This window comes from Zootoca vivipara, chromosome 6 (genome assembly GCF_963506605.1).
Source record: "Zootoca vivipara chromosome 6, rZooViv1.1, whole genome shotgun sequence".
NCBI lineage: Eukaryota > Metazoa > Chordata > Lepidosauria > Squamata > Lacertidae > Zootoca > Zootoca vivipara.
The window spans coordinates 83898950-83921072 of record NC_083281.1 but is presented as its reverse complement, the minus strand read 5'-3'; the positions used below and the strand labels follow the sequence as shown (position 1 = coordinate 83921072).

The 22123-nt window shown below is 44.0% G+C and overlaps 1 protein-coding gene across 2 annotated transcripts in view; it reads right to left on the bottom strand.

The window, feature by feature from the left end:
- Positions 1–22123, bottom strand: part of UBE4B (ubiquitination factor E4B) — a 73881-nt gene that overhangs the window by 30204 nt on the left and 21554 nt on the right. The window contains exons 2-8 of one of the 2 annotated variants that reach the window (XM_035117447.2): positions 21657–21843; positions 15100–15235; positions 11937–12024; positions 10534–10678; positions 8414–8642; positions 6406–6810; positions 3477–3596 (exon numbers count right to left, since the gene is read on the bottom strand). In XM_035117447.2, the coding sequence (XP_034973338.1) occupies positions 3477–3596; positions 6406–6810; positions 8414–8642; positions 10534–10678; positions 11937–12024; positions 15100–15235; positions 21657–21843 (1310 nt within the window). The remainder of the gene's footprint in view (positions 1–3476; positions 3597–6405; positions 6811–8413; positions 8643–10533; positions 10679–11936; positions 12025–15099; positions 15236–21656; positions 21844–22123) is intronic. The other variant, XM_035117448.2, reaches the window with a different exon arrangement.

Below are 22123 nucleotides of genomic sequence, written 5' to 3'. Positions count from 1 at the left end.
CTCACAGTATCCAATCAGATGCCTTCAAGCAGGACTTGAGTGCAAAAGCTCTCTTTCCTCCTGTGGTCTCCATCAACTGGTATTCAGAAGCATTGCTGCCTTCACCTGTGGAGGCAGAGAACAGCCATCCTGGCAAGTAGCCACTGATAGCCCTCTCCTCCACGTATTTGTCTGATCCTCTTTTAAAGCCATCCAAGCTTGGTAGGCATCGCTGCCTCCTTTGGCAGTGAGTTCCATAGTTTATAACTATGCACCGCATGAAGAAGGACTTCCTTTTTATCTGTCCTGACATCCACCTTAAAGGAAAGGCATCCTTAATCTGAAAGACCCTAGAGCTACATTTAACTCACTTGCTGAGCAAACAAGGAAGCCTCAGTCCTCAGTAACAGGAGCAACACACACACACACACACACACACACACACACATATTGTGGAGATAAAAGCAACTCTTTTCTCTTAAGCAATCATATACCAGATGCCAAACACACCACCTACAGTCTCCAGAAGGCAGCTTATCATATAACATTTGCTTTACAGATTAAGAAAGACTTATCGCTGTACACTTTGAAATCAGCCACAAGAGCTGTTTAAAATTCAGGCAGAATTACCATCACAGCACACCAAGGCTCTATGCATGTGTGGTGTGTACATACACACATACACATACACACACACACACTTTAATTGCTGATAGATTTTCTGTTCTGTCTGCATCCTTTATTAACACTTTTATGTGGCTATTCTTTAAAAAAAAATTATGCTGTTAGCCAAGTTTCCCTGGTAGAAGGGAAGTGGAATAGCCCTTTAAAGAATGCACATAAATAAAACTGGCCAGCATTAACATTTTGCAATCAATCATCTGCAAAGCAACAGACAGGACATCCACTTCCTATTCACATGCTCCTCCTTATCCTTATACCAATTAATTAGCAGCTCCAGCCGAGGAACTCTTTCACACCTTCCGTCATTAAACCTGCACGGTCACTTATGATTAGCATTTCCTTTACCTTGAAGACAACACCATAAATGTATGCCAGCTAGGTAGGACTAATTCTGTCTGTTTATGCTTTTGAGTCATTAATAGCCTGCAAGGTCACCTTGCTTCCTAGGAGGGGGGTGCGTTTATCACTGGAATAGTATACCCCCTGCACACCTGGTTATACTGCAGGTGCAATGACAGGCACCTGCATTATCACAGCAACACACAATACAGCAAATTCCTGGTTTCTCATGTGTGTGAAACAGCCCTGGGAGGGTGCATATGTTAAAATGAAGGAAGGAAGATCAGTGCTGACTCTTAGTCAAATACGACAACATGCAAAAGTAGTCAGGGGACAAGCAAAGAATGACTACTTTGCAGGAGAGTGGTAAGATTTTTATCACCTTTGTTAATGATAAAACTAATGATTAATAACCTCCTCCCCATTGCATGATGGTTTCGACCTCTTGAAGTGAACTGCTCTTTTGGTAGATTTAACATATTCTGGTATGTGTTACGATTCACATTTAAATTGTTGTTTCTTTGCCATGCTTGCCTGCTAAGGGGCATTCACATGACACTTGGAACCAAAGGGTCTGTTGGGTTTTGTTTTGGGGTTTTTGTTTTGTTTTTTTGTTAGGAAGAGATTTGGTTTTGTTCAATTGGTCAGTTCATTTATTATAATGGTTCTGTGTATGCTTGGTGTAATGCAATTGCTTTATTCAACTTCCTCTGCTTATGTATTACTTATCCTTGAAAACCTAGTAAGAATTATTCCAAATTAAAAAAGGAACAGCATGATGCTCCATACTCTGATCCACATTTGTTGCTGGAAGCGCCTCATCAGCACAGGATTCACTTCCATGTCCATACTCAGCGACTCCAGTTCAACTGACCCCCTTGAAATGCTTTAGGGTTCCTATATAGCCACCAAGACTAGATCAAATGGGTACTGAGAACTGGAAGGAATCCAGCATTGCACTGCCACCAATGTTCTGTTTCTGCTTGCCCAATGAAACAATCTGCTCTCCCTGCACACTGTTCTGAGGGCTTCCCTGTTTCCCCACCCCAACCAACTGGGAGGGGGGAACCAGGGATAAATCCCCACAACGCTAGCAGATACCACTGCACATGCTTCCACTAGCAGGGACCTAAGAGCCCTTGAAGTACAGTGGAGCAGTAGCAGCCCTCCTGCACAAATGGTTTTGGTGTGTGTAAGGTGGGGAGGAGGAGGATTGTTGCATTTACTTCCCACCTTTTCTCAAAGGAGATTGAGGTGGAGTACACACCTCTCCCCGCTCTCCAATTTATCATCACAACAACCCTGCGGGGTAGATTAGGCTGAGATAGTGATTGGCCCAAGGTCACCCAGTGGGTTTCATGGCTGAGTGGGGATTCAAACCCTGAATTCCCAGGTCTTAGCCCAGCACTACAACATGCCGGTTTCACAGTCTTGCCGGAGGGAAGTGAACTCCTGGCACTGTATCCAATGCTATTCCAACTCAGAGCAGACTCAATGAAATTATTTTCAGAGGGTCTGCTGTGAATAGGTTTTGGCTGGTCACAACTCCTTAGTTTGCCAAGAGCAGCGCAGTCTCTTATCTGAAGACCCCAAGGGCCATCGAGTCCAGCCCCTTGCAATGCAGGAAACACAGCATGCAAATGAACAGCATCTTCTATATGGGGCAGCGGGAGGAAATAATATATTCCTGTACCTAAGGAGCCAACAGCTGTGTAGCTATCCCTTTTGAATTTGGTGCTTTCCACTGTTGCACTGATTTCAGAAGTGGCTGGACACACTTGAGAGCAGCTGGGACCTCCCAAGTGTATCGGATTCCTGTCAAAAGCAGCGTGACAAGGTAAGGTGCCAAACCCACACAACACAGAATTCAAGGCACCCCTTTGCAGCTGTGGCTTGAATTGGGCATCTTCTCAAGCTAGGAACCTGTTCAACCTGCCCTGCCCTGTGATATCACGTGATGGACAGAATGGGCATGGCTTGGCCCATATGGAGATAGGATAGATTAAGTCCAGAGGTTGGAGGAGCCCCACAACTGCCTTACAGGAACATCTCACTCTCCTGCCTTGGCTCTACTGAACATTTCAGTAGTTACTGTTGGGAGATTCAAGCACCCTGGAACGAAAAGGTTCCAAGAATAGAAATTATAATCTCTTAACACATCTGGCTGGAAAGTAGAGGTTAAGGAGTCTGTTTCAAACATCACTCTCCCCACCCTCCTCACTACAAGGGAATCTTGGATAGCCCTTCCTCCTGGCATCAGAGGCTTGGAGGGGAGAAAACAGGTTTAATGGGGATTGTTAAAATGTGAGCAAAACCATTCACAAGAAGTGTTATTATGGGAATGGAATTAGATGCAGTTGTATTTTTCTGAGTACAGTATAGGGTGTTACGATAGGGTAGGCAGAAAAATGAATGTAAGCGCATGTTAGTTTTAAGCACCCAAGCATAGGTAGGTTGCACACTTTCTAGAATACCTGGACCCAAACTGGACACAAGAAAAATCATCCTCATCCTCGTCCTCATTTTCTTCATCAGAACTGTCCCCAGAAACATCAGAAACGGCAAGGAGGAGGGAGAAAGGGTTGTCGTACATACTATTCATAACAAAAGCAAATATGGACCAGTGAATATGAAAGAGAGGAGAGAGAAGGGTGAAAGGAAGGCCAAAAAAGAAAGGGGGGGGGAAATATAAAGAGTAACTTGTTCTACCAATATAACATTCACCGCAAACATGCAAACATGCAGAAGCCATGGCATCAGAGGCTTGGAGGTGCTGGATGCAACTAAGTCCTACTCATAGTAGACCCACTGAAATTAACAGACCTAAGTTAGTTGTACCTATGAACTTTACTGGGTCTACTCTAGAGTAAGAGCTAGCTACAGATACAACCCCAAAAAGTATTCAGGTCAATGAAAGCAAAGCAGTGCCTGCTATCTCTCCAAGTGAGAGAAGGACTGGGTTTTATAAAGAAGAGTCTTTTGAGAAGAATTAAGGTAGCAAATCACAAATGGAAGCCCTTCAATTCTCTGGCTGACTTTTGTACGTGGCCGTACAACTAGGCCACAGGTCCCCACTGGCACTTATTCCAACTGGAATAGGCACTCCAGCATCTCAGGCAGAGGTTCTTATATGCAAAGGGACCCTCTCCTTATGCAAATCATGCACTGCAGACTAGGGTGCTTTGGGTCTTCCTCATGACCATCTATGACAATGCCTTACACCAAGTCAGCTCCCCAGTCCATTTAGCTTGGCCTCAACCAATGTGGGGACTTCCAGATGCATTGGACTGCAGCAGCTATCATCAGCCCAGTTATGGTCTCTCCCCTAAACACACCGGTTCTAACTGGGCAACACAACCCACATACAAAATCAATGGCCTCCTAGTATCTGCTGGTCATTGAGCAGATCCCTTTCAGATGGAGCCATTGAAGCAGGTGTGCAGAACTTCTGGTCCTCCAGGTGCTACTGAACTACATGCTGGCTGGGCTATGATGGGAGTTACAGTTCAGTGAGTGGCACAGAGGTTCCCTATACCTGCTATTAAGGGAGTGTGAAAGCAAACCTGGTGAGTAATGCAGCAGGCGTTAGAACAATCATAGCTGTCAATGAGAACAGGTCAGAAAACTCGCAACACAGTAAGTCTACTTGCTACAGAGTTCAGTTTAAGCTGGTAAACACTATATTCTTTTTTCAAAAAGCACCAGCAATGCATGAACTAATTTCAACACAGAGGATCTCTTCATCAAAGAAAGCAGGTAGAGAAGAATTTTATGGCATGGTGGCATCTAGATGATATTCTGCCTTGCACCAGAACACAGTTCAAGCAACCACCCTTTATTTTTCATGCATACACACACATAGTGTCCTGGGGTCCCCTTATGAAATCCCATGAGTTGTATTCCATTTTTTACCCAAACTTTAACACTGGACGCAACCCTATGCCTTTTAGCACCATCTTTACATTGATGGCACCCAGATCCCTCTCCATCTCTAAACTGTTCACACCACTTAAGCACTCCCAACTGCCTCAGACAGATAAGAACCTAATAAGACCCTTCTGGATCAGCCCAAAGGCCCATCCAGTCCAGCATCCTGTTCTCACAGTGGCCAAGCAGATGCCTCAGTGGGAAATCAGCAAGTGAGCACAACAACACTCTCCCCTGCAGTTTCCAGGAACTAGTATTAAGAAGCATTGCTGCCTCAAACTGTGGGGGCAGAGCATAGTCACCATGGCTATTAGTTTTGCTAATAGCTAATTTGCTAATCACAGTCTTAAGCAGGCACCCCCAAACTGTGGCCCTCCAGATGTTTTGGCCTACAACTCCCATGATCCCTAGCTAACAGGACCAGTGGCCGGGGAAGATGGGAATTGTAGTCCAAAACATCTGGAGGGCCGAAGTTTGGGGGTGCCTGGTCTTAAGCCCATCCCTTAAAGCAGCCAGGTCCCTCCTGCGCCCAATTTGACTTTTATTTTTAAAGCTCTTCATTGAGCACACAAAAAACTGACACAAGATTGGTTTCAACAGACCTAAACCATCAAGGTAAGAGAAATAAAGATAACTGCCATAGATACAAAGAATGGCAGACCTAAAAGGTCTATGGGGCAATGTGCCATACTGCTTAAATTATTGCATTGCCTGTCTATATGGTACTGGACCAAGTTTAAGGTATAATTTTTAGTTTATAATGCTCTAAGCAACGCAGGACCTGGTGATTTTCTGCCTTGTCTTGTGCCAACTGAGCTCAGTTGATGAGTTCCTGCAGGTCAGATGGGAGAGGATCTGTCGATAACAGGGCCTTCAGCGTGGTTGCACTAACGTTACAGAACTCAGGCAGTTAGGGCAGGCACCTACTTTCCTCTGCTTTAAACACTTTCATCTGTATCTAACCTGTGGAAAAACTTTCTTCCTATTACTCAGGTTGAATTGGCAGTTTCAGTCTGCTGCTGAAACGATCTACACTGAATAATTTGTTTTATGCTTTTTAATTTCGTTTCGTTGCTGGTCTTTACCTTGTATGTACTCTTGTTTGCTGCCTGATTATTTTTACATTACGCGGCTTATACATTCTGAAAGCAAGCAAGTAGAAGTCAACAGGAAAGATCCAACTAGACAAGGAGATCAAGGTAAGGAAAGCACTTTTTTCTCAAAACAAGTTATCAAGCAAGGGTGGGCAAATTTCGGGGGAATCAAGCATGTCACTATTTGCTCACCTCCTCTCCTCTGTAAGAAGTTGTGAACGTCACACATCCTACACCCAAAGCCACTTACAGTCAGTGTATTAGCTTGCCTCAAGCACAATTAGGAACCAAAAAAGCTTATTATGTTGTTAGCTGAGTTCTTCTGAAGTGCATCAAGTCACACCAACTCTGCACAGCACACATTAAATTGCAAACTCAATACCTAGACGGTGTCCTGCTCAGGAAAGAAGAACGTCTGCCAAAGGGTCCGGGTGAAGCAGGGAACAGAGGCAGAGCCATAGCTACGGGCCTAAGCCTGGGCAAACCAGCCCTCGTAGCTGGAGGACTAGCGCTTATAACTGGAGGAGTTGGAGAGCGGGAGAGGATGGAGGTGCTTGCCGAAGGCATAGTGGGAGGAGCTGGGAAGGCCCAGGGATGAGCCACCATGTACGGGCGGTACCTCGGGGATGGGGGCTGGACTCCCAGTGGGCCTGCTGGCACGACATGAGGGCTAGCAGAAATGGGAGGGGTGGGGGCAACTGGGCTAGCAGAAGAGGCAAGGAAGGAACCGGCTAAAGGTGCACGGCTTGAGAGGCTGAAAAGAGGAGCTGGGCTGGTTCCATAGAGACTAAAGTCAACGAAAAGGGGAAGGAAGGAAGGAAGGAAGGAAAGAAAGAAAAGAGAGATAAATTGGGAGCTTAGAACACAGCGAAAGGGGAAGGTAATAAAATACAGAAACAGGCAAGGCAGCTCAACATTTCCCCTTCCAGTACAATCCCATTTTATACCCATTTAACTTGTGTGATTTCAACTATATGAGTTGAAGGCACACTTGCTGAAATTGCAAAAGTTAAATACCAGCAAGGCAGAGAATTTAAACCTTAGGGTTTCCTGGCACAGAAAGAGCTTTTCAGCACTCTGCTTTGCTTAGGGGGCAAGGCCCGCCCAGATCACCAGCTCTGGGATATCCTCATGAAATCTCAGTCTGGTCCGAGTTCCCACAAGATCTCATGCAAGCATCCCTAGGCTTCCAGAGCCAACATGTTAAGCAGGCCCTACTAAGCATGATAGAGAACTTAAAAGCTCTGTTCGCACTGGATCCATGGGTTGCCTGATGCAAAAAGAGCTTTTAAGCTCTCTGCCATACTTTTTTTTTTGGGAGGGGGGCGCGGCCAAGGCCCGTTTGGCATGCCAGCTTTGAGAGTGCTAGACATGCGCTCCCCCCCCCTGCTAACTGTGGGGTGGTTCCAAGGGTTTAGGAATGCGTAAGTGACCATACTGTACTTTTCTCACCACAGGGACTCATGCCTTACTTTGGCTTATAGAGCAGGGGTGTCTAACCCCGATTCTGTTGGCGCTCCAACTCCCAACAGCCAAGAATGATGGGAGTTGTAGTCCAGCAGCATCTGGAAGGACAAAGCTTCTGCAACTCTGCTATGAAGAGTCATCCATGTATAAATAAATCTGAAAATTTAAATGCATGTTAAAGTGAAGGGATAGCTGTCATTTGCAGGTGCATTTCCCCATGAAGCACACACATTCTGGTATCCCAGTAATCTCTGCCTTTGTTTAATAGGAAGAGCTCCCACAAGTTTCTAGCTCTCATTAGTGCTCAAAAAAGTTGAATGACAGGGGGAGAAGAGAAATGACAGAGAGGTTCTGCTCAGGGGTCAGGTATCATAGAAGAACTGGCCAGGTTTCCAATGGCCACGCTTCAAACAAATACAGGTGCAACTCGGAAAATTAGAATATCGTCGAAAAGTGCATTTATTTCAGTAATGCAACTTAAAAGGTGAAACCAATATATGAGATAGATGCATGACATGCAAAGCAAAATATGTCTAGCCTTTATTTGTTGTAATAGTAATTATTTGTCGTTAGGAGGGTCAGTTATAAATGGAATGTAATTAATGAAATGTAATAGCGATGTTTATTTTTGTATTATTGTAACTCTTTGTTTTATTACTGTGGAATTTCCAAAAGAAAGCATTTGTAAAAATTAAAAGAAAAATACAAAATAATAAGTTGCATTACTGAAATGAATGCACTTTTCGACGATACTGTAATTTTCCGAGTTTCACCTGTACTTTCCCCCCACCCTCCGGGCATCCATCACACCTTGCCTTGCACTGCAGAACTTGGAAAGAACCATTTTGCACACCTAACCCCTCTGCTCTGCCCTCGCAAACTCACTAACATGGAACCCAGCTGGTTATGCAGCTATAACTTACCTCGACAAGGAGCTGGAGCCAAACGAGCCCACGTTACAGAAAATGGGGCTCGTTCCTGGATTGGAACCAGTGTTCAGAACCAGATTTCTATCGGGCGACCGAGCAGCTGCTGCAATGGGCTGCGAGGTGGCTGTCAAACTGGCAAAGGGGTTTTCCTCCCTCGACTGGGTTGACATCATCAGAACTTCCATCAGGATCTGGCCAATCAAATCTTTGAAGTCCGAGAACACTTTTGAGGAGAGACAGAGAGAATGACATGAACGTTCTCCGCTGTAAGCACTTCAGAAGCAAAACAGAGTTTAAGGGAAAGATCTGGAGATTATGAGGTTGACAATGCCGGATAGTCTTGAGAAAATATAGCACATGGTTGCAGCAGGGGCTGTATCCCACCAAGTCCTGCTCAGAGCAGATCAATTGAAATGCATGCATATTAATTTCTAGAGATGTACTCTGAGCATCTGCCTTTTGACAAACACCCCATACAGCTTGAAGGAAAGCAAGGAACTAAGATGAGCCTGCTGAATCAGGCCAATGGCCTGTCAACCCAGCATCCTTGATAACAACAAAAGCTTCTCGGCATTATGACTGCCAATATCAGCCACACCTTCCATATCAGCCATCGTATCACCCGCTTCTGTTTCAAAGACAGGAGCTGCAAAGGAATCTGAAAGTATTGGCAAGTCTAACGTCCTTGCTTGCCAACAAAACAGACTGAATGCTTTCCATCTTCAAGTCGTGAACATAGTGGGAGCTGAGCCACCCACCAAATAAGAGTCCTTCCCCTCCCCCCCCACACACTTTGGTGCCAGCTCAGACACCATCTGGTGATGACAAATGCAATTTGGAGCTCTGTACCCAGTGAAGGAAATCCAACACAGCAGCTAGATGGGAACTCGCTAGCCCATGCCACCCGCCATCTCCCATGAACAAGCAACTTTATTAATCACTAACATTTGTTTAAGCATGATGGGACACGTGGAAAGGGGGCTCTAGCTCAGCAGCAGACCACAAAGCTTTGTAAGCAGAAACTCAGCCCCAGAACCTTCTGCGCAATGATCTTAGGTAGGTTGCAAATCCCTTTGCCTGACAACATGAGTCCATAAGAGAATGGAACACCAGGCGGGAAGGCCCAATGGCCTGAGCTGTGATCTACTGACCTTATACCAGACTTCTCGAGTCGTAATGTGTGGAACTACAGGCCCAATCACCCTTGACATCCAGCCATGCAGGCTTGGGCTGACAGGAGTTGTAGTACAACAACATCAGGTTGGAGAGGGCTGTCTTACGCTGTGTCCACAACAAAGAGGCAGAGAGAAGGAGTGTGTGTGTGTGTGTGTGTGTGTAGGACCACTTTCATTTGGGGTGGATCCGTAGTTTAGTGGTATGCAAAAGATCCCCAGCTTCTGCCCAGTTGGTGCTAACCTGTAACAAGGCATTTTCAGTGGTGGTTCCCTGCTTGTGGAATGTCCTCTCTAGTGATGTACAATGTCTCTATCATTATTAACTTTCAGGAGGAATGTGAAAACATTCCTATTTGCCCAGGCATTTGGTGGTTGAAGAATACTGTTCCTGGCAATCTTAACGTCATCGGATGCTTTCAACTGTAACTGCTTTTAATATATTTTAAACTGATTTTAGATGCTATGGTTAACATTTGTTTTTAGAACATTTTAATCTGTTTTAGAATGTTTTTGCTTGCTTTGTGTTTTTAAAATTGTATATTTGTTTGCCATCCTGAGCTCCTTGGAGAGGAAGGGTCAATATAAATCTGCTTCAGTTTGCATTTATTTGACAATTCCAACCACCCACCCCCCAAAAAACCTTCCCCCCTCTTCTACTTCCACTGTTTTTGGTTCATACGTGTATTTTGAATCAAGATATCTAATAATAAACAAGATAAAATTTTGAGTATGCATTTTGCCTAGAAAGATTGTGCATTTTAATTGAAATAAAACTGAAAAATCTCTGTAGTAGTTTGAGAAATACTGCTACCTGAACCCTTGAAATGCTGCTGCTGGCCAAGATAGAATACAGCATTCAATTAGATGGATGGTAAGCAGCTCGGCTTCTGAATTCACCATCATCAACAAGCACTTGGGATTAAACCTCAGGTTCCTTACCTTCCTTTGGGTTCTGTTTAAACTGCTCAGAAAGCGAAGTTAGGAAGATGACGTCTCTGTCTCGGTCCTTCCAGGAGACCCGGAAAATCTTGCAGACCAGCTGTAAGGCTTGCTCTTCCGATATCTCTGATCCTGATGGGGGCTCCTTTATCATGGGGATGGGGAGGGGGGGAAAGATTTGAGTATTCATTTTGAAAAGCCACGAAAGGGCAGGTTTTTGTGATCGTGTAAGCCAGGCATGTCAAGCCTGTGGCCCTCCAGATGTTTTGGACTAAAATTCCCATCTTCCCCAACCACTGGTCCTGCTAGCTAGGGATCATGGGAGTTGTAGGCCAAAACATCTGGAGGGCCGCAGGTTTGACATGCCTGGTGTAAGCTAAGGGTTAGCAACCTCATTCTGGTCTGCCGTGCTACATTCCACCCTGATGCAGACATAATGCTCACTAACAGTGACAGCAAGTCATGGAAGGGTGGAATTTGCAGGTGAGAGAGAGGGTTGTGCCCTGCGGCACATTCCCAATCTCTCAAAGATAGTTCCATTTGTATTTGCATCCCACCTTCCAGGCCGCAAAGGATTTCCCACAAGGCTGCTTACAATATTGAAATTATGCAATGAAGGAAGGCTAAAAACAAGAGGAATCTGCAACAAAATATGGGAACATGTAGGGCCCCTGTTCAGAATGCAAACCAAATCACCAATGTCTTTTTCAAGATACACCATCCCCTCCCACCTATTTTTCTATTCTTTTTCCCCCCAACAGTAATTTTGCATTCCAGGCAAAGTGAGGATGTCGCATTGGGCTGCTTTTGGGATCCCCTCACAATTTCTCTCCCCCCCCCCTCCAATTTTATTTTACTTTTAATTTCTGCAAACCTGGGGGTTCTTCCAAGCCTCTTGAACATGGGTGGTGCTGTTAGACTACACAAGGATCGGCACTCACCTCTGAACTTTGGAAATAAAGGGGTTGATAACAAACGGGCAAAAAAAAACCAAATCCACTGAAGCAAGCAAGTGAAATAAGTTAAGCTTCAGGTGCCCACCTACAGTCAGTGAAGGAGCCAACTCTTGGGAGAGAGTTTCACAACAGCATCGCCACAACCAAGAAGGCCAAACCCCATATCCCACCCAGCTGCAACTCCTCCACTAGTGACGGCACATGAAACAAGACTGATAACAAGCATATGTGTTTTGTTGTCTGAAACTGAGCTCATAGCTTTTTGATAGCACACTCCTAACTTTTAACTGCCTAGAGGCCTTGGAAATAAGAGTGAGCAAGAAACCCAAATGAATAAAAATAAATGAATGAACATTCATTTTTAAACCTTTGTGCACATTGCCCCACAAAGGGCAACAGTCAAGTGTCTCCGAGCTTCCCAACACCATCCCGTACCAGCTTACCCACCTTATCGGTAAGGCTCCTTTTCTCTCTTCGGTCATTCTCATCAACTTCCATGTTTTCAATTCCTGAATCTACATCCACCTGGGACATACTGTCAAGTAGAACAAAGAACCCATTAATTCTTCCAGGCACTTTCAATGAAAGTTGCTGACTGAAAAACAGGGTGGGGAAAAGACTGACATACACAAGAATAACTGGATCCATTAACAAATGTTGCAATTAACAGCCACTAGTCAACAGCCCTGGCCCACAACCTATTTTTCATACTGTGTTTTGCTCTCCAAAGACAGGCGAAAAACTTGTGACTCAACCTGAAAAGAGCCCTACAGAGCAGCCCATTAGGAACTAAAAGGAGTGGGGGAAGAAACCCCCCTGTTCTTAAGTTGGTGCCTGCACAGAACAAAAAACAGGGCACACGGATGGTGGTGGTGCTGCATGCAGTTTCTGCAGGCTTATTTTTATTATTAGCATCATTATTAATGCAACTTATTCACCACTTTTTTTACGAAAGCAACTCAAAGCATCTTACAGCAAAAAACAAAAACACATACATTAAAACCAGCCCATAATTAAAACAGATTCAAAGCCAAAACTCATTCATATCTTTAGAAGACAGAACTATAACATCCTACCCAGTGAAGGAGGCTACAGATAATCAAAAGTCAAAGGCCTGCAGCAAAAGGATGCTTTTGCCTGGCACCTAACGGTAAGCAATGATCGCACAAGGCAAGTGTCTCCCAGGAAATGCCGCCACTAAAAAGGTCCGTTCTCACACTGCCACCCTCCAGATCTCTTTCTTTATACTTTTATTTATATAAGTATTTCATATACAACCATATCCTGTGGATATACAAATAAAAGAGAACATAAAAACAATACACAGTGAGCATTAAAAAAGACAGGTAGGGAGATTTAAATGGCATAGGCCTGTTGGCATGTCTTCAAGAGACCCCTGAAAGTTAACAGCAAGGGTGCCTGGTGAAACTGGCCATATTTGGTGAATACTGAAATCTCTGTGTTACTGACTCATTGTTTAAACTGGGGATAAGTCTTGAGGAGCAGAAATACGTGCATGAATTTAATATATTAACTATCATAAATGAACTGAAAAAACATATTCGCAATTAAACAATATAGTGAGTTCTGGAAAAGGAGAATAGCAGCTTCTGGTTCACTATAATCTTCTGAGAAGCATGTGCCAAATTTAAAACATGGTCGTTAGAGGAGGATTAGAATCTAGAAACCAAGAGAGGGACAACCCCTTAAAAGGGTTTTTAATTTCTGCGAAGGGATGAAAAATCCAGTTAGTTTCCCATTTCGTGTGTGTGTGTGTGTGTTTCATTTTCGATGTTATATTTGGTTGTTAATTAAATAATTTCAGAATGGATAAATTAGTATTAAGAATTAAGTATTTTAATGGCTGAAATTTAACTGTAAGATCCCGGGGAAACCGCAAAAAGACCCCTGGTGCTTCGAAGGCTAATTAAATATTTCATACAGAAGAAGCTTTCATGGATTAAATACCTTGCCAACTCATGAAGTCTCAGTCTGTACCTGGCATAATTCTTGCCACTGGAAATTGTTGTTTGGTTTTTAAATTAATTTTAAAATTAATTCTATTAATTTTTCTCATGTACTTTTTTGTATTAAGCTTTAGTGTGTATGCTACACACTAAATAATACGTTTAAACAAGCTTCTAAAACTAAAAAGGAAAAGCCCCAAACAACATCTGAACATAGACCATCTAGTTCATTATTTGGTCCATCTAGCTCACTATTGACTACACTGACCAGCAGCAGCTCTCCAGGATTTAAGACAGGGGACATTCCTGGCCCTACCTGGAGTTGCCAGGGATTGAACCTGGGTCCTTCTGCATGCATTTCCAACCACAGAATGTACTTAACAGTTATAGCTTGCTGCCCTTTGCACCCAACAAATGTTCACCTGATTGAGGGGATTCTACCCAGTCCCTTCAACTAACCTAGCAAGGAAGGAGCTGCAGTCATGAAAACGCTTGCCTCTTATCCCAGGACTCTGTCATCCTCAGACCACAGGGGCAAAGAGCATGACCCCAATCAAAAGCTCCCCTCCTCCTTTTTGCATCTCTTTTCACTGCCTTTCATCTCTCCTTTTTTCTGAACTAAAACATCAAGGCAATTGCAACTGCTTTACACACCACCCTCCCAAACACGTTTTGAGCAGTCAATGTTGCATGCAATTGCATTATTAATTATTCAGATATCTTATCAGCTACTCTGATTGGGTTGTTAATATTGAGAGCTTTTATTGCATTCTCAGTTTCTATTTTTTACCCTTTCCTTTTGAATTTCAGTTCCCACAATCGATTCCCTAATATGTGGTTGTGTTGGGTTTTTTAAAATGGTAAATTTGACCCCATTACCAAAATAGCATCCTATCCCTCTGGGTGGGAGCTTAAAAGAGGCAGTTCCAACCGCTGTATTTGCCAGCAGGACATTTTGGGATAGAGAGGTGGCCTTAGCCCATCAACCCCCCAACTGTTTAAGATGCCCACAGAAAAAAAACTAGTTGCCAGCGGTTAAGCAGAAGATAACTCAGACTAGCTTCCCACATGAATGTGTGTGTGTGTGTGTTTAGAGGGGGGTAGTAAATGCATGCAATAAATAAGGTTTTCCAGCTGGACTACATTTATGCCACTTTTTCTGGAATAAAGTTAAAGAACTATCACCTCTTTGAGCAGAAGATATGACTCAACTGGAGATTTATGAGCAAATGATATTCCACAAACACAACATAGACAGGAAGCACTGAGTGAGTGCTGGGCTGACCTGGACCACCAGCTGCCCCCTCCACCCTCCCCCATTTCATCTCTCCTGCCCCTTAAATATACACATATTTCATATTATTTTGATTCATTGTGGTTTATTTTGTATTGTTCGACAGTAATTTTTGCTTCTTTGTGGGAATTTCGACAAGAACTATCAATTAAAAAGATCCACTTACTTTGATAAAAGAAACCCTGCCTAGCTCCCCAGAGACAATTCTATCTCACCACCAGGAACCAGGCGAGCAGCTATTTACAAGCTCATGTTAGAAACTGCTGAGCAGGGCATAAAAAACTAGCATCTCTATGAGCACAGGCAACAAGCATTCCTCAATGAAGAGGGCAGATGGAACCTTTTTTACCTTTTCTCACAGGAGACGCTATCGATATCCATGCTCTGTGACCGGGAGAGGGACTGAGATTGTGTTTCGAGGCTGTTTGATGGGGAGCTACTGAGCGAACTCACACCTTCGCTGCTCTGGCTGCGGTGGGCTACACCTGCAGGGAAAGGAAACCAGGAAAAACAACAACTATATGTCATTTTGTTCCTACAACACATTCTTGAACTAAACACACACAGTGTTCGAAACTCCCATTGATCTAGGTTTTGCGACAGGGAATTTCATTAGCGTGAGCAGTTTCTGAGCTCTGGGCGCAGTACTGTACCTAAGATTTCAGATTAAAACTGCAGAGTGGAAGGAAAGGATCATCTTTTTCTGCCTCCCCACTTCCAGCCACTCTCTGAAGACTGGAGAAGAGTCCCTCTTAAGAATATTAGGGGGGCGGCAGGGGAAGCATGGCTTTGTTTTTTTGCAGTCTTCAGATGAGGATTAGACCATGTGAAATTGAACGTAAGATTTTAGCTGTAGTTCATTCATTTTCAGCTTTGTATTCTTGTTAGAAAAAAAGCCCGCCTAGACATTCCGTTGTTGCGCCCATAACCTAGGTTTAAGGTGCCATTTAGTTCCTAGCTTTCCTATCTCAGTTTCTAACACTGAACACACACATTACATCACATATTTTTCCGTGTACAAGACTGGGTTTTTTGACCCAAAAAAATTAAAATTGGGGCTCGTCTTATACACGGGTAGTGCTGAGGGCTGTTTTTTTTTAAAAAAAAAAAGGAGTCCCCCAAAATAGGGGGTATCTTATACACACAGCAAAAAAAAAAATGCTGCAGCACATTTCCCCCCTCCCAATACCAGGAGAAATCCTATTCCAGCCAGCCGTGCCTTCCCTACAGGGCACTATTAAGCTGTTAGAAGCTCAGACAAGCCAATTCAGGCTCTCTTTCTTTCTTTCTTTCTTTCTTTCTTTCTTTCTTTCTCCCAGTTGTTTGTTTCTCTTTTCCAACTGACACTCAACATTATCTGCTTGCTGGGAACAACAGAGTATGCACAAATTCTCACTGGGGCTGAGGTACTGGCTTTTTTGAGGGAGGGGGGGACTGCCTCGTTTGGTTGCTTTTGTATTTCTGAGCGGCCTGGAATTGAACCAAGCACACCAAGACCAACTTCTAGTTCCTAGTGGCCCTGCTTTTCAACTCTGTTGGCACAGGGTGACTGAGTTTGCTAGCAAGAGTGCTCCTTATATACAATGAAGATCCTAAAGTGTCAATTAAAAGATGTTAGATGTCTGCAACATAAAGCACCAGCAATGCACTAACACCAGCAATCCCCAAAGACTTCAGAGTTATGTGTTGTAGGAAATTAATTCATTAAATACTTAAACATTCCAATGAGTTCAAAGGTTGCCCATTGCAACTCTGTAGAGTCACTGCTCTGAGTGGGCCCAGCCATGACAAAAACCTCTGCCTCGCATCAAGTCACTGCAGAGTGGGCTTCTGCGAGGGTAGAACATTATTACTGCATACTCAGGTACCAGACAAAAACTTTCCTCATGAAATGTAATCCCATGCACCTGAGGTTTTCAACCTTTTTGAGTCATATGCTCCCTTGACCAACTACGTTCTTTCTGCTGCTCCCCTGTGGGGAAATGCGCTCAAAGCCTCAAAAGCCCAATTATGTCAACTCTAGAGCCAGCAACCCCTCACCCCTTTTCAAACACCCCTCCCTTGTGGAGTGTTTCCTCAGCCTCCTCTACTTTCCCCTCTCCTTGGGAGAGTCCTCTAGCAGCCACAGCCCCTAGTCTCTGAGCCAACCCACCCCCTAAACCAGAGGAAGGTGCCTCCTCACGTTGCCCCACAGGGGCCTGGGAAGAGGATGCCCTCAGCCTCAGCAGCCCAATGGTGACTGGCCGAAGGTGAACTTGAGGCCACCATCTTGAGAGGGCACCAGAAAGAGGGATGGAGTCCAGTGTTGCCTGTGGCACCCCTGGCCATCATTCAAGGCACCCCAGGGTGCCATGGCACACTGGTTGAAAACCACTGCCATACACAGTCAAAACTACTTTCAGACATCCGAATTTGCTGGCAATAGGAGTACAGCATAGCTCAATCCACCAGCCAAACATTACCTGTGCAGACTGCTGCTGGCTTGAACTTACTAGCAGTGATCAACAAGGGATAGAACAGGAACTGTCACTCAAAGCCAGTGACAATATTCCATTTGCATCCATGCCCTTCCTCCAAAGAGCTGCAAGCAGCATAAGTAGAGTGATCCTGTTTTATTATTGCAAAAACATCTTGTAATTCAAATTAATCTAACAGACTTAGTTTTTATTTATTACATTTAGCCCCTGCTTTTAAGGAACTCAAGTAAGGAAGCGAACCATAGTTGATGGTCTTGATTTGTTTGAGCTAACTAGGAAGAGTTCATACTCCTAAGTGGGGAACACCAGTTATCTCAGAAAGTTTTCAATTGCCTCCCCTGGCATACAAAAGAAAGAAAGGGACAGAGTGAAAGCCCAGAGTTTACTAAGACTCACAAATGTAACACTAAACCATGGTTTAGCATTCTGTCTGAACCATTCCATCAAGTAAAAGAAAACCAAACATATTTTAAAACCTAGTAAGAACAAACTGATGAGAAAAGATAGCCACTAGTACAATTTAAGATATCCATGAATAATAAAAAAGCAAAGAAAATGAAGCAGCCACCATTACTACCTTTCACACTTTGTGCACTGCCTGCCAAGAAATAAAGTGTTGATAGTCATTTGCTCTGGACAGAATATACGCTCCATAATCTATTCCAGCACACCAATAGCAAATTTAAATGAAAATTGTCCCCTATCTTTAGTAGGCACAAACAATACTGAATCCAATAGTGGAGCTAGCTGGCCAGAATGATTTCTCGAAGTAAACAGCTAAGAGAAACTATACATGTGTTACTTGAGCCACTTCAAACAGGAAAAATATTTATTGCTATACTGCATCTTCAGCATGAGGTCAATGTGCAATATTGCATCACAGTAGCATACTAGTCTCTCACCTAAACTGCAGGGTCAGGGTTAAGGAGGAAGGAAGGAGAGCAACAAGAACAAAGCAAGATATATATGAGACTTAGTTCACAACTACCATCATACATAATGAAGGAACAGGGCCTTGGATAGGGCTATGCAGATTAAGAGGCAGCTTGATGCTCAGTGGCTATTACACAAGAGTTTGCCCCTATGTGGCTGTGGATTTATAGGGCTTCATGTAGGGATATTTATCAACCCTACTAGGATGATGCCAGGGATTGAACCTGGGTCCTTTTACATGCAAAGCATGAACAATGGCCCTTCTTCAGCATTAAGTGAATGGTTGCCATTCATCTAGATAAGGGAAAAGTAAACAGCTGCACTTGAGGACTGTTGCAGTGAGGGCAAACACAGCCCTGACACCCAGTGGCATCTGCCCTGACTGACTGGGATCTCTGCAGGGGAAAGGCCTGTATGATAGCAGGAACATGACTAATCCTTTATTTAAAATCAATGTTGTTGTCTATGCCACACATTTCAATAGGCTATTTACTGCATTTTAACTCCAAGGGCACATGCTCCTAAACACCCCCCCCAAACACCACATTTTATCTCCACAAAACCCTCTAAGACAGATTATAGGTTATGTGCCGAACAGCGTTTTCAGCCTGGGCCGAGAACTTGGTATTCAGAAGCATAGAGCCCCAGAAAAAGGAGCCTCTATCTAGCTGTTGTAGCCAGTGGCAACTTAGGGGCCCATCCAACAATAACATCCAGAGGGGTAGCCAATGCCATATTAATCTGCTGCAACAAAATCAAAACAGGCACCTTAAAAGACCAAACAATTTACAATTGTATACCGTAAGCCCACAAGTTACACATATTAACTTGTGCACATTCAGCTTTACACGCTTGACAAATAATAATAAAAAAATCAAAAAGGGTTTGGCATCCGGGGGAAAGAACTTTGGCAATTCCACCAACCATAGCTCCCATTGTGTGTGACATGATTTTGGCTTTAGGAATGATCCCCAAAATGTAACCCCTGTGTCAGCTGTGGGCTTACTGTAATAAGCTGTTGTGGACTACCATCCACTTCTTTAGATGCATGAAATGTTACAGGTTACCTGTAACTCAGGGACGTGGGTGGCACTACAGAGCCTAGGGCTTGCTGATTAGAAGGATGGCGGTTCAAATCCCCGTGACCGGGTGAGCTCCTGTTGCTCGGTCCCTGCTCCTGCCCACCTTGCAGTTCGAAAGCATGTCAAAGTGCAAGTAGATAAATAGGTACAGCTCCTAAAGTAAATGGCATTTCCATGCGCTGCTCTGGTTCACCAGAAGCGGCTTAGTCATGCTGGCCACATGACCCGGAAGATGTACACCGGCTCCCTCGGCCAATAAAGCGATGAGCACCGCAATCCCAGAGTCGTCCATGACTGGACCTAATGGTCAGGGGTCCCTTTACCTTTACCTGTAACTCAGGTATTCTAATCTGATGAAGTGGCGTATACGTCACAAAACCTTCTGAGTAACACACAAGATGCAACTACGGCATTGACTTAGGTAGCTTTGAAACAGGGGTAGGGAACTTCAGGGGTGGGGGCCAAATTGGCCCCCAGGCCTCCTCTATCTGGGCCTCGGAACTCTCTCCAGCTCACACACCGCACTAGCCCTGCTTTACACACTCCTTGAGTGTTTTTCCCTGCTTGGAAATGTGTTCTTGAACTCTGGAAATGTTTCTTGCTTGTAAGGATAGAGGAATGTGTGAACCTGATCTTGTCCCCCACTGATAAGCAGCTCCTGGAAGGCTGTCCAGAAGGATATGGGACTCTCAGACTAAAAAGGGTTCCCCACCCCTGTTTTTAAAGAAGTAGACAAATTTATGGAGGATAAGGCTATCAAAGACTACTAACTGTAATGACTATGTCCTCTCGCTCTACTGTCAGAGACAGTATGCCTGAATGCCAGTTGCAGAGAATCACATGGGCAACTTGTCAGCTATTGTGAGAATAGGATGCTGGACTAGCTAAGCCTTTGGCTTAATATGGCAGGGCTCATCTTATGCCATAATAAATTTGTCTTGAAGGTGCCACAAAACTCTGCTGATTTGTCCATGAACGGATCTCATTGCTCATGACCAGCACCACAAATTGCTGCAGATAATTTTGCAAAGGATCCCAATTCCCAATATGGACTGTTTTAAGCCATAACCAGCAGTTGAAACAATCACACCCCACTGCTTCCAAGGAGAGGAACCAACACAAACAAAAAGACAGGACCTAATAAGGTTGTATGAGATGCTCCCTTCAGCCGAAAGTGCTCTCATGGAAGAGAACATGGTATTAAAACAAATGAATGTGTATTTCCACAAAATATTTAAGAGGAAAAATTAGGAAAGTGTCATGTTTCCTTACTGATCTATCATTCTGCTGTTTTAAATTAACATTTGATTAACATAAAGGTAAAGGTACCCCTGATTGTTAGGTCCAGTCACAGACGAATCTGGGGTTGCGCGCTCATCTCGATCTATAGGCCAAGGGAGCCAGAGTTTATCCGCAGACAGCTTCGGAGTCATGTGGCCAGCATGACTAAGCCACTTCTGGCGAACCAGAGCAGCGCACGGAAATGCCATTTACTTTCCCGCCAGAACGGTACCTTTATCTACTTGCACGTGACGTGCTTTTGAACTGTTAGGTGGGCAGGAGCTGGGACTGAACAACGGGCGCTCACCCCATCACGGCGATTCGAACTGCCAGCCTTCCAATCGGCAAGCCCTAGGCTCTGTGGTTTAGACCGCAACACCACCCGTGTCCCTTTTTAATTAACATAGCAATGCACAAAAAGCTACTCCATACTGGAGTTGTAGAAAGAAATCTGAATTCCTAGGAATTCCATCTGATGTAGAAAAAAAAAGACCAGGTATTTTTCTAACACAGCTGCTAACAGGAAGGAAATCAGAATTATTAAACTGGATTTTTCATTGCCAATTGTGTTTATCATCCCTCTTTGGAGGCCTAAATGCCAATATATAGAATAAGGATTTATTCACTATTTTTTATATCGGCTATCTGCAACACAAACATAGAAAGCCTTAGAAGGACTATCCCTGGACTTAACAGTATAAATCAAACAGTATAATTTGCTGTCACCAAGAAAATACCTCAGTGATACTGGGAATGGACAGTTTTCATGGCAAGATGGTAATGTTTTATTCAATATACAAATGAAAACAGGCCCTAAAAGAAACTCTCTAAAGCATCTTTGCAGATACAGTATGGCTATCCTGAACAGCACAGCTTGAACTATACTCTTCCTTGGGAACAACTGTCTGTAACAGGGAAAACAACTTTTGTCCCTGAGACTGTTATATGCTCGACATTTGAATAATTTGTATGGCTTAATAAGGATGATTTATGCTAATGTACAACCTGATAGCCATTTTGGCGGTGGGGGAAATGTTGTAATATACATAGAAACCAGTAACAGCTACTTCAAGGAAAAGGATTATTAAATTGTGGGCTACTTTAAGGAAAAGGATTATTAAGTTGTGGCTTACCTGATGCGCCAATGGGAGAGGTAGCTGGGGTCATGCTATGAATGTTTAGCCCAAGGTTATGGGGCGCTCCGGAAGGCGGTGCTGCTGCAGGAGGCCCCGGAGGGTTTTCCCTCTGCGGAGACGTAAGTGGTGTGGTGGGCTGAGAAGATGGCCCGCCGGCAAGCCGGGCAAGGCGCCTCCGACGGATCTACAACGAAACAAGAGGTAAACATTAAAAACAAAACAAAACCAGAGCTTAGTAAAATGCTGGTGTATAAATCCTCTGGGGTTCTGACAAGGCAATAAAAAAAGAGCTAAGAATAGAACTGGGATGTATTTCAAGATACACCCAAGCCAGGTCAGGCATATGCCACCTGGAGATGCTAGCTGAAGGAAGGAACTGCAAGCAAGGTATGTTAAGGCCAGAATAATAGGAAGATAGGGAACTGCCATACACCAGGTCAAAGAGTTTGTCCATCTAGTCTAGT